The sequence below is a fragment of the Hirundo rustica genome, chromosome 12, assembly GCF_015227805.2.
Source record: "Hirundo rustica isolate bHirRus1 chromosome 12, bHirRus1.pri.v3, whole genome shotgun sequence".
In the NCBI taxonomy this organism is placed as follows: Eukaryota; Metazoa; Chordata; class Aves; order Passeriformes; family Hirundinidae; genus Hirundo; species Hirundo rustica.
In genome coordinates this window covers 12,645,987-12,660,465 of record NC_053461.1, presented here as the reverse complement: position 1 = coordinate 12,660,465, position 14,479 = coordinate 12,645,987, and the positions used below count along the sequence as shown (strand labels likewise).

At 39.8% G+C, this 14,479-nt stretch overlaps 1 protein-coding gene across 5 annotated transcripts in view; it reads left to right on the top strand.

Annotated features, from left to right (window-relative positions):
• The window catches only part of FHIT (fragile histidine triad diadenosine triphosphatase), a 605,820-nt gene that overhangs the window by 446,314 nt on the left and 145,027 nt on the right, over nt 1-14,479 (top strand). For all 5 annotated transcript variants that reach the window (XM_040076810.2, XM_058422315.1, XM_040076809.2 and 2 more), the window contains 2 exons: nt 12,881-13,026; nt 13,910-13,939. In XM_040076810.2, coding sequence (XP_039932744.1) covers nt 12,881-13,026; nt 13,910-13,939 — 176 coding nt within the window. The remainder of the gene's footprint in view (nt 1-12,880; nt 13,027-13,909; nt 13,940-14,479) is intronic.

The following is a 14,479-nucleotide window of genomic DNA, read 5'->3' as shown; positions in this document are numbered from 1 at the left end:
GAAATGATTCTCAAGTGTTTTTCACACCAGGGGTAAGGATCAGCACGGGGCTGTATGTGAAATGGCAGACACCACATTCAAGGGGACTCTGTAGAGAACGTGTTTAATTTCCAGAGCAACAAGTCTGCCCATCGCTTTTGCAAGACTGAGCTCTCCAACTGCACACAGGCATCACTGACATGTTGGAAGGCTGCTGAGTGATGCACATCCAGCAGCTTAGCAAGGGGAAGCTGAACAAATGACAGTGGAGATGCTTTCATTTGGAGGAATACCAAATGCTCCTGCTCTTGCAGCCCCTAGATATGGGATATCTAATTTGTGACCTTCAGAAAGAGAAAGAAATTCACATTTCTCAGCAAGATGGCTTTGATGGCACTCATAAACCCCCAAGATATGCTGTGTGGTTGTAATTTAAGGAAGAAACACGGAGATCTGGAAATTCGTTAGCAAATATCAAATTCAACATCAGTTTTCTCCCTCACATCCAGGATGCAGTTGGAATACTGTCATCTTTCTTTGTTGGATTTTTGTTTGTTTGTTTGTTTGTTTTTGACATATATTTACTTTCTCTTTTAACACTGATAGCATGTCAGATTCAAACCATTTTTTTTTTCTTTCTTCCAGGGGACTGTCTACTGGCAATAAGTGCAGTGACATGTTATCGTTATCAGCTCTTATTATGGTAACACAGAGCGTTCCAAACCAAAGATCACAGCCCAAATCTTTGGGGATGTGTAGACGCACTGTGGAGCTGTAACTGCTACTCAATTCTTGCTCCAGTGAGACTTTTAGGTCTGGGATTAATTTGGAGTGCAAAGGGATCTTGCAGATTGTCCCACTAGTTCCAGCAGTGGAAAGGGAAATACCTACTATTGAGGGTGAGGTAGGATGTAAGGGTTGAGGGGACACAAAATCAGATGCTTGCCTTAATGGATATCAGCCTGAAGTATCTGAAAACCTCACACTATACAGCACATAGAGGAAACTACAGGTATTGAGGTTCTTGTGGATGTTTCCATCTGGACCTATGCAATAAAGTGCAGAAGGGAGTGGAAGGAAGGAGAGCAGCTTTTATAAGAAACTGATCTCATGCAGGAGACCATTTTTAGACTTAGCTCCTCAAGAATGTGTGCTGTGCCTCTCCACAAAGGCTGACTGCTGCTGAGAGCCGGCACAGGAGGATCTGCACCCAGCTGCCTTCATGGAGGTGATGGGCTGTTGTGAAATGCTCCTGTGGGCAGAAAGCCAGGCCAGCTCCTGCTGCACACAGCCCTGAAGGGATTTTGTGGTGCTGCATGTGATGGGGTTTGGCCCTTACAGAGGGCAGAGGAGAGGGAGGAGATGCCTCCCCCACTCATCTCCTCCAGGAGCACCTGTTAAGGAGCTCAGCATATTCTGTTCTGGATTCACAAATCGTTATAATGACAGACTGTGATAAAAAGAGCCATGAAAATAGATCATGTAAAGAAGTCCTGGATTAAAAATCCCCTGGTACATTGGGACATGATAAAACTCCACTAAGTCAATAATCTGTGCATTAAGAACTCCTCTGGTTATGTAAAGGAACTAAAACCGTCTGTTTTTCTCAGTGAGCCAGAGGAAGCAGTAGCTTGGGTATGTAATAGGATGATAAAGAGTGCTTGCTTTTCAGTAGCCCTTACAGTCTAACTTGATTTACAGATCAGATCTCTGCTGCTGACACTAGAAAGACTGTAATGATGCCAATGACCGTGTCTAAGAGAGTCTCAGTTGTGTCTTTATTCCAAGTCCTCCGAAAGGAAATAATAAAAACAGATAATCACATTAAAGTGATGGTTTCAGATGACACTCACACAAAATAAGGTTATTCAGTTAAGCTACTAGTTTGTCTTCTTCATTCCCATGTTCTTGAATATTGCAGGAGTCCTGGATGAGAGTATGAATTTATGTACCGTGCGTCGCGTAGCGATTCAGCAGAGCTGGGAACAATGTGCATTAATGACAATAACAGTATTAGAACAGCATCTACAGAGGAAATCGTGACACAGGGCCCTGTTGTCCTTATCCAAGAGAGCTTATTATGCAAGTGAAAAACGGGAAGGAGACCTACTTTCGGATTCCCTCCTCCTTTATAGCTTTCATTGTCTCGGGTGCTTTGTAAGCTATGTTTTACCATCTCTGCTTGAGTTTTATTTTGTATTAAAAGGAGTGCTTTGTACGGATAGTTTCATGTAGAAGATGTACTCTACATCTGTTTTACATTTTCTCAGCCCTTAAGCATGACTCTCTCAAGACTGACTCCCCTGGCAGGTGAAGAAAAATGCACCTTTGGGAGCATTTTGTCCTGACACACACACTCTCTGTGAACCTTCTCATTGGCACCAAGGTTTTTGTGTTAAAGCAGGTATGAAATAAGTTGTCAAAATTAAGTAGCTAAAGAACAGTGGCTTAAAATAATTTCTTTTCATGTTGAGCTACCTCTTAGTCTCTGCTTAAATCCTACACAGGGTCTTTGATATTTCCACCCCACCTTTCTCTCTACTGCTGCTGAATGAGGGCTGATTCCCTGCTTAGCTGCGCTTGTTGTTTTAATCCCCAGAGACATAAACTATGGGAGAGACTATTGCTCTATCCCTTTTCCTTTTGAAGTACCTCTGTCAGCCCCCACTCGTTTACCCTTTCAGTGTCCTTGTCATCCAGCTATTAATGTTTGTAAGGGTCACAGCCTGACACGCAGAGGGGTGTGTGTGCACCTGGGCATCTCTGGTAAGTGCTGCAGAACTCCTTCACGTGTTAACAGGGCTGCTTTCAGCAGTCCTGCTAAACAGCAAATAAATTTACATTTACAAAACCAGTAATCAACTCTCTTACTTGGAAAGTAGTTTCTCTACTACAGCCACTTCAACAGTGCATCGGCCAGTGCAGTAGAGATACACATCCACTATGGACTTTGCAATTTTAAGCATTCAAAGGAACTGATGAAAATACAGTGGGACATTTATTGCAGGGCAGAGATGTTATAGTTTGCCTCTCTGTCACAAGGGAGGCAGAAGATTCTCTCATCTTGTGGACTGTTCCTAAAGATACTTATGCTTTTACAGAGGGCTGAGCCATTCCTGTAGGGTGTGTAGTAATTTAGGCTCATGCTACTCTCATGGAATAGTTCCCTGGAACGGCACAGCCTATCCTGTCGCTTTAGACGCAGTTTTAGTAACTAACTATGCAAAATATGCCATGAGCACATCTAGTTTAAGGGAAGCACAGCTTTTTATTGGCTTTAACTGGAGCAGTTTTGTGAATGCCCTAACAGAACCAGGTGGAAAATCAGTCCTGGAAATTAATGGGAATCAGGCAGTTTAGTCCATTTAAAAATTTTGAAGATCCCAGCATACAATATTACAGTACTCTTTGAGGAACATGCTTAGTGTGAGATAGCCTGAATTATCCAAATTCAGTTTTTCAAAACTCCCTGTTATTCATGTTTCTCATTATCTATAAATTACATTCAGAATTACCTTAATTACCTGAAACCTTGGTTATCCAAACATATTCGTTGTCCCCTGTGACGCTCTGGTAATTGATCTTGTACTGCTTTGCTCCAGCTGATGCTTCACTGGTTACAGAATGAAGGCACAGTTGGTTTGCCACGTGCTACTACAGGTTTGTCTTTTTCTGTGCTGCTCAGCATGAAGTTAGTGCAGAGCTACAAAGAGCACAAGGGAAGCTCTTAATCATCTTCATTGATAGGTGTTTGGAGAAAGCAGAGCTGTTACCAAATTCTCCAGCAGCAGGTCTAACAGGAACCTCCTTGACATAACTTAAGTCTGGAGAAAACAGAAGAGGATGAAATGAAACTTCCTAAGCAGCAAAGTACTTCAACACTGCCAATAGAGATCTGACTTTTCACAGTTCCAGATCCACTGGTTTACTCTGCTCAAACCAATTTGCCTTCAAAATTAGGTGAGAGAAATCCCAGGGAGATTCACCAAATATTAATCTGATTAATTTACTACTGTCACCCTCCAGAGATGCCTAGAACAGAAAAAAAGTCTGTACTTTCAAGTGCCGTAGTCAAAAATATCACTAATGCTTACTGTTTGTACAAAACCTTAATTCCCACATTCTGTGGTATCTTTCTACCAGGTAAAGTCTTGTTTTCAGGAAAACTTATTGTCTGGTTTATGGCATCCAATAAATTTCAAGAAAGTAAATTTGTCATAACTAATATTTAGTAATTAATTATTCCCTCATTATAGCTCCTGAATCATGAGCTAGACTATAGCTTCATAATGATCACATTAGTTTTTTAATATGATGGTGCTGCAGCCTTAATTAAGACCAAATGCTGAAGCATTTTCTCACAGGTTATTTTTTATTCTCAAGTGGAGGGGTTGAATCACAAGCTCACTTTCTCTGTTTGAAATGAGGCATTGCCATGGCATGTTGCAATTCCAGCAGGGTCATTTTGGTAAATTGAATCTTTCTGGTGGTGCAGGCCATTTGGACAAGACTTGTAGCTGCTGAGCAGTTTTGCATGAACATATCAGTTGCTATGACAAATGCCATCGCTCCAATATTTCGGCCAAAACCCTGCTTTTTGACTATTATTTGAAGCCACAAATGTTATTTGGTCTCTGCTGTGAGTTTTGGGTGTGACTGTTTATTTCCGTGGTCTTGTACATTTAGAGTTGCTTTAGGTGCATCGATGGCTTCATGTAGTTGTTACCAGTTTTGTCATCTATTTCGAAAAAGGATATATCAACTGGAGCAATAAGGATGTAGCTCTTAGCTGGAATGGGTTGCTGTACAGCAAGATTTCTTTACAGGAGCTCACACCATCACAACAGTTACAGATGACATCTTTCTATATTAGGACTTCTGCATTTCTGTGTTGGTCTCTGGTTATTTATTGCTTTTGGGCCTTCCAAGACCAGAAGCTTGATGTGACTCTAAGAATGTGGTCATGATTCCTGTTACAAATGTAAGTTTAGATCTTGAGTAAATTTCCTCCCAATCTGACTTGGATCAGAGTTGTGTTTCAGAGCCACACACTGCTCACAGCTGCTCTCACGGTGGTTCCACTTAGGTACCTGCTACTGCCCGAGGCTGTCCCCGAGGCCAGGAGCCAGCAGAAAAGGACAAATCCTGCAGTAAAATACCACTTGCTATGAGGAACTGAGCTTCTAGTTGACCTACTTGACATACCCTAAAGGCATTTAAAGGGAATATCAAATATACGAAAGACTTGTTTAAATGAAAAGTGAGCAGTTCTGAATCTCACATTTCCCCGCTGTGGCCCTGTGTCTTGTGGAGTCACTGTACTTTGTGTAGCAGGACTTTGTACTTTGCTGTGCTATCCAGCAAGATTCAGACTGTAAGCTATATATATATTTAAACTAGATGTATTGACTGTTAAAAGTAAAACAGTGTTTATAGTTCATTTCTTGTTTCTTCAGACTTGCACGTTTCACTGACATGAAAATTTATTTTAAGAAATTTCAGTGGGGTGAGAAGATCAAGTAGAATAAAAACCCCTCTGAATAAAAGCTGCAATGTGGTCTTCAAAGAGTGTACTTATCATAGTGTGTAGAGATCCATGTCAAAGATTTGCAGTGATTGCTCTTTGTTCTAGTGGAACCACTAGTTCTCTGATTATTGCATAAATCTGGTCTTCTGCATTAGTGTAAACATGTACTGAGCTGCTTTATCAAGATCAAGTTATTTAGATAATATTTCTTATCTTAATGGCTTCTTTTTAATTAATGTTAATATGTGGCAGAGCAATATTAAAAAAAGTTTTATGTGAGTTTAATAGTCTGAAGCGACTTTTAATTTTTTTATTGTAACTTTATTGCATTAGCATTGATTCTTAATCATCTTTATTGTTCAGAGCTATGTTTTTTTCCCAAACTAGCAAACTCTGTGATGCACTATTTCCCGTATTGTACCAAAACACTCCTCTAACATATATTTAAGTACAGTTCTACATGTAAAATCCACTAAAGAGTTCTCCTTCACATTTTCCTGTTATGAGATACTCACTCTTAATCCAAACACCTCTACAGGTTTCCTTCCTAAAGTCAGTCACTCCATCTTATTGAATGAGGCTTGTTCTGGCCTGGGGAAACGTCAGGTTTTGCATTGCTGCAGGTTTCCGGATGTCCTAATTCTGTGGGTTTACTGGGAACGGAATGGGTGCCTTGATGTATTGCTGTAATGATGCAAAATATGCATTTGATTTCGTTTTAAAGGCCTTTTGATGCCCTCTGTGTGTACGTTCGTGTGCTATTTCAGTGTTCTCTTCCTTCTGAACTCCTCCTACAGGCAGCATCTGTGAAACCATTATTGTTTTCCTCACATAGAGAAATTGCTCCCATAGCCTTCAAAATTTGAAGAATCGTTCAAGGGCAGAAAAAAGATAAATGTCTGGCAGTTGTTTTTCAGTTATATTAATTTTATTAGTCATGCATTCTCCTGTGTTTTTTCAGAGCTCTGGGACGTCTTTCTCTCAGCAATTAGAGCTTTTGAACAAAGAAAACTTCTGCTCAGATGCAATGATGAATTTAATACCCCTGCCCACAATCCCTCAGATGAATCTGGGGACATTGTGGTGAGTTTTAATACCTGGAGCTTTGTCTGAGTGATTCTCTCTGCTTGGGGCACTTGATGCAGATTCATGTTAAACAGTGTAAGAAAAGAGTAATCCCTCCCGCTGCCCCCCACGGCGCATTATTTCTGCATTCCCATCAGCTTATGGTTGCTCAGAAGGGTTCTTTCATGCAGACGCATGAAACAGTTGAAAATAATCATTTATTACAGTTTTCTGCAGCTGGTTCTGCCGGTCCCTGAGCTCCCAGCACCCACCCCAAGGCACCGTGCTCCCTGCTCAGTGAGGGCTGAGCTGGCCCCTGGGCAGCCGCCTGCTCCAGGAACACCATTTCTCATGTCCATCAAGCTCTTCCCGCTGGTACCAAGAGATGGTGGCAGTATCTAATCTGTATTAATCCTAAAATGGGCACAGCGCCCATTTCCAAGGCAGGAGTCCCTGTTGGGGGTTGCTCTCTGGGTGATTGGGGTGTTTTCAGCCTGGAGGGGGAGCAGAGGCTGCTGCTCTAAGTTACTTACCTAAGCTCAGGGAATGCCTGCAGGAATATGAGGTCTCTGTATTAAGTCTCTGTAGTTTGAGAAAGTTTTTTTTTAATGAAAACCAATTAGTCAAAACCAAAATATTAATGAAAAAGTAGTTTTTGAGGTGTTTCCCAAAATTAAATCCCTAAGTAATTTTTTTAGTATTAACTAAAATACTTTTTATTAAAAAACAAACAGACAACCACCAAAAAACCCCCTAGAATGCTAAAAATAGTTATTTACAACTTTTTAAAATTTTGGAGATTTTATTAACTTCTAATTTTTGTAATTAAAATATGTCTTTGATTGGTTTTTTGGGGGGGGGGTAGGTCTGTTGTTTTTTTAGATGTTGACTCTTGCACTCCCTCTTGTGAGAGGGAAGACTTTTTAAAAAAACAGATTCTACTCTAATTCTATTCTAATGTGAGCTATGAATTCCTGACTGTGTTACACATGGAAAATAAATACTTTTCATAAGTTAAAAAATTTTATAACAAATGGTATAGAAAGCGAACAATATTGGTGAAACCCAGGAATTCCATAAAGTAGCAATTACCCTTTCACTTTTAGATATTTTGCCTTTTTCTCCTTGTATTTTGCTCTTTTAAAGCCTCACATATTAAGAAAATCTGTCAATTTTAATGTTTTTAAGTGGTTCCTCAAGAAGACAAAGAGGAAAAAAAAGAACTTTATTCCTATTGTTAGAGTGTCAGTACCTGGAGAGCCTTTAATTTTTTCCTTTTTGAAGCTTTGAATTGTTCTGTTTGAAGTTCAAATTCAGGAATAAAACAAGAGTCAAAACTGAAAGTATGTTTCTATATAGCAAATTAATGGACTTAACCAGGAAAAAGCTGTGTTCAGCTCTAAAGCTTGTCATATAAAAGAAATTTTAAACTCTTTGGGGTTTCTTTTTTTTTTTTTTTTTTTTTTTTTTTTTTTTTTTTTTTTTTTTGTTTTCTTTCTTTTTCTGACACCCCCCAAAGGCCATTTTTCCAACATTTCAGAACTACAGAACCTGTATACCTTGATAGTTATGTGTGAAAATTTATAATAGGCACTTTGTGGGGTTGAGTGGAGTCCCATTGAAGTGAACATAGAGCCTAGCCTGGGCCTTAAATACACAATTACAATAATTTAAGCTTCTAAGTCAAAATCCATTATAAAGCAAACAAAAATTACTGCTGAGCCTTTGAATTTCAGCCTCCACTCTGTGTGTATTAATGGAAAGACAATTACATTTGAAGTGGTCATCATGCAGATGGTGGCCAGGAGTTTTGATTTTCTTGTAGAATCTGAGTCTTCTCTCTTAAATTCAGCATGCAGTTATGAAATTCTCACTTCTCAGCCGTGCCCCAAAATCCCCAGGGTGAGCACATCCTTCAAGCCACACGTGTCCCGGGGGGATTTGTGCTTGCACAGAGCTTTGACAGTGTCAGGTGCCCATTGCAGAACCACGTCACAGTAAATGTCTCTGACCGCCCGTCTCAAAGTTCTCACAGCCTCAAAGGACAATGGGAAACAAAAGAGATTTGTGAGGTGTGTGCGGAGGGGCTGGTGAGGGCTGAGAGGTGGCACGTGTGGTTAAGCATCCTTGTGCTGCAGGATTTTTTTATTTTTTTTTTAAGGAACTTAAACCCTGCTTCTTCGGCCACAGCTTTTCCAAACAGGTTACGATCTAAACAGACCAACAAGCTGCTAATTTGAATTATGGAGGAGGCTCACGGTCTTCGGTGCATTAAAAACCCACCCAACATCATGCAGGGAGTGATCTGCTGTGCCCAATATAAAAGTACAAGTGATTCCACTGGGGAACATAGGGCATCCTTAGGTTTTAGCTCAGTTTGAGGGAAATGGTTCTGATCCACTCTGGGTTTACTGCTCCTTTGTGGTTATGCATTTCCACTAAAATACCTGGAGTTTCAGGCTACTATCTGCAGGTAATCTGAAAAATACTGACATTCCTAGTTATTCAATGAATCTTTAATGGAGCTCTTAGTGTGTGTGAGGGTTTGCATATTGATTTGTGTATGCATATTTAGGTATTAGGGGGAGAAGTAAGGCTCTTGAGAGACTTCTGCAAGATTTAGAGAGAGAAACGTGTTGTTACAGACTATAATAAGGTGTAAAGGTTTTTCACTCCTTAAAATGGAGAAGCTGACATATTAAATTGCGTGTGCTCTAGTGATGTGGACTGACTCAGAGAACTTGAAGGCAATAACAGCTGTGCAGATCAAAGCTTAAAAATAGAAACTTCATCAGTCAGTAGCAGTTTAGAATGAATGAAGAAATCAAAAAATTATTAATTATAGTGTTCAGAGAAAGGAAAGATATAGTTCAAACTGAACTGAACTTCATTTCTGAAGGCAGAATGCTGTCGTCAGTGTTGCAGCACCTTGTCCTGCTGAGCCTCTCTGCTCAGGAGGGGGCTCCTGTGCAAACACCGGCGCCACGGCCATTTCCAATAGCCCAGGGGGACGCAGGTTTCCCACCTGACTGGCAGGTAGGGCACAGGGGAGACTCCTGCCCTTCTGGAGTGGCAGCTGGACACCCTGAGGCAGTAGATGCTCCAGGAGTAAATGCACGTAAACATAAGTACAGACTCACTTTCTCTCGCATTTTTAATACACAGTCACATGAAGTGGTTTCATAGCCGTGTTTGCGGTGGGTTTTTGTAGAAAGTAATAAACAGTTTATCTAATCTTAAACTTAACAAGAATTCTGAGGTGAGTAGAGCAGGTGTACAGCTTAAAATCTGACCAGATGTAAAATTACATACTGTCCTAGTGTCAAAAATTTTAGTCAAAAACTATGATTTAAAGTTGCAGTGAATGGTTGCTTTCCTAATGACCTCAAATTCATGAATTCATTCTACATTCAACATTTTCCTTTTAATATATTCATAGTTAAATATAACTTGAATGTTGTCCTAATTACATTCTCATGTTAATTTAGCTCTGATTCAGAATTCCTATCATTATTCTTTGTAGAATTATTTTGAAATGATGGAAAGTTCAGTAAAGATGCTCTATTCTGTGATTGTGCCTTTGAATTATTTATCAAATTCAAAGACAGAAATACAGCTAAAATCTAGTTTGAGTTGTAAATGAGTTTTGGTAATGTAAGGAGGAAGTGCAAGTCGTTTTTGCAGAGTGCCACGGGTGCATGAAGTGCTGCAGGAGCACTGGTGGCCCCACGTGAGCAGAGAGGTTCGTAGCTGGTAAGAAACCTCCACTGCACCAAGTGGCAAATGCCATCTAAGCAGGTAAGACAGATGATGTGTGAAAGAGGAGAGACAAAGAGAGACACAGAGGATTTACAAAATGACAGTGCAGATTAGTGATAAAATTAAGAGAAAACCTGTCCTGTCTTGGTCAGAACCAGCCCTCACTCCCTCTGCATGTGCCCTGGAAACAAAAGCTTCCCCAAGAACTGTTTAACTCATGTTTCCTACGACCCATTGCAGTGGTTAGTAGTACAGTGCTAACACCAGGTTGTAGTAACCATCATTAATGCAAAAAATTGTGGCTGTGGCCCTGAGCTAGCTAGAGAACAAACGCTTGCTGGCAAGGCGTGTGCGAGTCTGAGAGGGTGAGGCACTACTGGGGAAAATTCAGAAGGAGAAAAGGAAACTTGTCTTAATGTAAGCAGCAGTTTGGATAGAGGTAAGTGAGGGGAAATTCTTCATTTATAGATGGTTCATTGAGCCATGATAATAAAGCAGTGCTGCAGAAGAAGGATAATTATCTACTTAAGTATCAGATGCCCTAAGGGTACAAGCTTCCCTTCTCTCCTTTTGAAAAATGAACTCAGATTAAACAAATGTCCTTTTTCCTGTTTTAGTGTTGACATGGATTTCCTTTTTATGAGTAAAATTAATTAGTTTTTCTCTTCCTTTATTCCTGGTGTGGAAATCAGGTCTACCAATCAACTTTGCAGTTCTTCCCTTGGGCCCCAAGTTTAGCCAATGGCATCCTTTATGGATGTGCTTTGTACAATGCACTGGGAACGCACAAACGAGTTACATGGTTTTACTATGCCCGGTAATTTACCAAGGCACGCAGCACTGCAGAACTAAAACCCCACAAAACTAGGGTTTTTTCCTCCATCCAGGATTGTTTTATTTCCAAGTACCTGCTTTCTAAAGTATTTTTATCCTTTCTTAAATGTTAATGCCATAAGTTGTAACAAGCGAAAAGGGGAATAGTGGTGGCATAGCTGATTCTGTACAAAAATCCCCTGAAAGATTTTCAAAGTGGATTAACACCCACAGCTGGGACCAATCTCCTCCTGTTCTTTCGGGAGCTGCTACAGGTAGAACTCGCTCAATTCTGCCCCCACTTCAGCAAATACCCGTTACAGACTTGTCTGTCCTCATCTGGATTGTGAAAAATGATCAAAACCTGCCACGACATCTTTACTTTGAGAAAATGTCTCGTTTTCTCTCCTATCAGAATGATAAGTGTGATTCTTATAATATACCCTTGGTGTATGTAAACATGTTGTCTCTGTGATTATGGAAATAATTGATTTTTCATATGTATTAATCTCTCCTTATTTCAAATGTTTCACATGGTTCTTGACAATCAGGTTGATGTAACCTTTTTGTGAACCTGTTAACTGCAGAGCAGCTCCTAGTTACCTTTCCTGGATAATAGAGAATATTTCTGAACACCTGCAGGCTTCAAGGTGCAGTAAAAATAAAGATGACTGTAATACAATGGCACAGAACTTAATTTTCTTCAAATAGTCCTTTGAACACTTGTTTTAATACTGGAAAAAAATAATTTTCATAGCCTTTAGTCATGAAAGTTCAAGTGGTGTTAAAGGTTACTTTAAGGTCTTCATTCTGCAAATTCTGTTCTGTAAGTGAGCAAAGAATGCTGTCTGCAGGGAATTGAAGTGAGAATCAAGTACTTGCTTGTTGGATCTACACAACCGAGGCTCTGCTAAGAATTCTGGACCAGATTAGTAATGTTACATAATTGACTTTCAAGTGAGGAATTGTAGCAATTATTAATTACCGTGAACACAGCAGATCAGATGACTGTGAGCAGCGTCTGTGTGCTTCCATTATTTACTTTATAGCTTCATTTCACTGACTCACAAATCACAGACACCAAGATGGAATTAAATCAAAGTATATTTACAGGGTTGTGAGCACTGTGCTTAAAAGAAAATAGTCTTCATTATCTTAATGTATTTTTAAAAACACATTATAGTTACAACAGGTGAGCATTCCTTGTGAATTGCAATTAATTATGTAGAAATAAGTGATCTGCTATGATCTGCATAGTGCCAACCTGTCATATTCAGGTACCTAAAATTAGTGGTGTAAGATCAAGATTTTTAGAAATATATGTGGGGAAAAGCACTGTAAAACTGCTGTCTCAGCACATCCAGAGCCCTCTTAAATTTCTTTGGCTTTCCCCCATTTTTAATCACAACAGAAAATGTCTCTGACTTTCACAGGAGATAAATACCAGCACTTCTCCATTGAGAAATGTGAAAAATTTGCCTTCCCTTAAATGTCTCAGTATAGCACAAGAGCCTTACTCATTCTGCCCATATCTGAGGGATGTGAGGAAGGAATTCTGAACAAAGCATCTTCTCATCCCTTGTGATCAGCCCTATGTTTTTGATGCTCTTGCTGCGTCACCAGAGAGGAAGAGCTCAGGCGATTCAAGGGTGATCAGAACCAGGTTACAGCTGGGGATGAGACAGTTCTTCTGGACCACTCAGATTTGTGTTTGTGCCTTGACACTGCCACCTTCAGATGTCCTCGTTTGTCCCCTGCGGCCGGTGGAGCGTTTCCGTGACCTGTGCCCCGAGGAAGTGGCTGACTTGTTTCGTACGGCACAAAGGGTTGGAAATGTGGTGGAGAAACATTTCTGTGGCACCTCGCTCACCTTTTCCATCCAGGTTTGTAAACCAGTCAACTAAGAAAGGTTTAATGGTTTGTTTTATCAAGCTTTCAGCCTTTTTCCCTAGTCCAATCACAAAAGAACATTGGAACTTCAAGGGGTGATAAATGCAAAATAACAGTAATAAAAGACAAGAAGCCAAATAACTGCATTGCAGTATTCCAGATTTGCCATTGAAAAATCTAAAAAGGAAACCAGCGGGAAAGTGTGGTTAATTAATAACTGCAAAACCTTGGATAAACCAGCAAACACTCTCAAATGCTGTGCTTGTTTGTGAGTATTTCAGGAAATCTTCTTTCAAAGAAGTGTTTGCAGGACTGACCTCTGGAGAAGGCAGCCACATCCCCTGTTCCACACATAACCCACTGCATAAACTTGAGATGGGTGATCCCTCCTCACAGCTATTTATATGCAGGCAGAGAGCTGTAGCCATGTAAATACATTATAAATTCTGACCTTTCAGCTGTTTGTGCTGGGTGTTTTTATACCAAAAATGAACTCTGTTTAAAGCAAACCAAGAGACTAAGCCCCTTCATTAGAATCAGAATTTAAGCAAGCATACTTTGATTAAATTCTTACTTCCACATGTGATTTTATGTTCACAAGGATCAGAAATCTAGTGCTGGCTATTGAAAAACATAATCTGAAAAAATGAAAAATATGAAGTGTTATTTTTTTGATGTGAGATAATTTCCCACTTTGCTGGGGTCTGGTATGGAAAGGAGCTTTGTCCAAAATCTTAGTGTTGAATGGTCCTCAGGATAAATATGCTAATTTAACAGACAGTGTAATTGATGTAAGTAATTATTGAGGAAGATTTCTGAATTCCAGTGTGATCCTTGTTAGATCTTCTAACCTGAGACTTTTCGCTTTGCTTACAGGATGGCCCTGAAGCTGGACAAACGGTGAAGGTGAGTGCTTAATATGCAGAATACAAATTAAGACACAATTTTAAGAACTAATAAAATATCAAAGCTCATCATCTGCTGTCCACTGCTGTATTGCTACTTCATCCTTGAGATCAAAAAATCCCAAGTGTACAATAGCAGTAAATACTCTTTATTGAAATTGCACAAGATAATGTTTACAGGTTTTCTTCCTAGACAAAAATTTTCAATCAAGAAAATATCTTTTTTAAGCTGCTGGGTGTATTTATGCAAGGAAAGCCTCATGAAAGAGGCATCTGGTTTAGGTTTTTTTGTTTGTTTTATGGAGAAAATATTGCCCTTCCATTCATGATCTCTTTGTCTTTCTGTTTATTGCCTAATGAGTTGTAGCTAATTATAGGCAGTTAAACTGAACCGCATTATGAAAATATACCTTTTGTCTATGCTTTCTCTCAACGTATTCATATCACATTCTTGTTACTGAAGTTCAAATGTAATGGGCCCAGTGAAGCTAAAAAACAGGCTTTTAGTGTACTTCCAAAAAAAAATAAGTGGGAGGGTGGA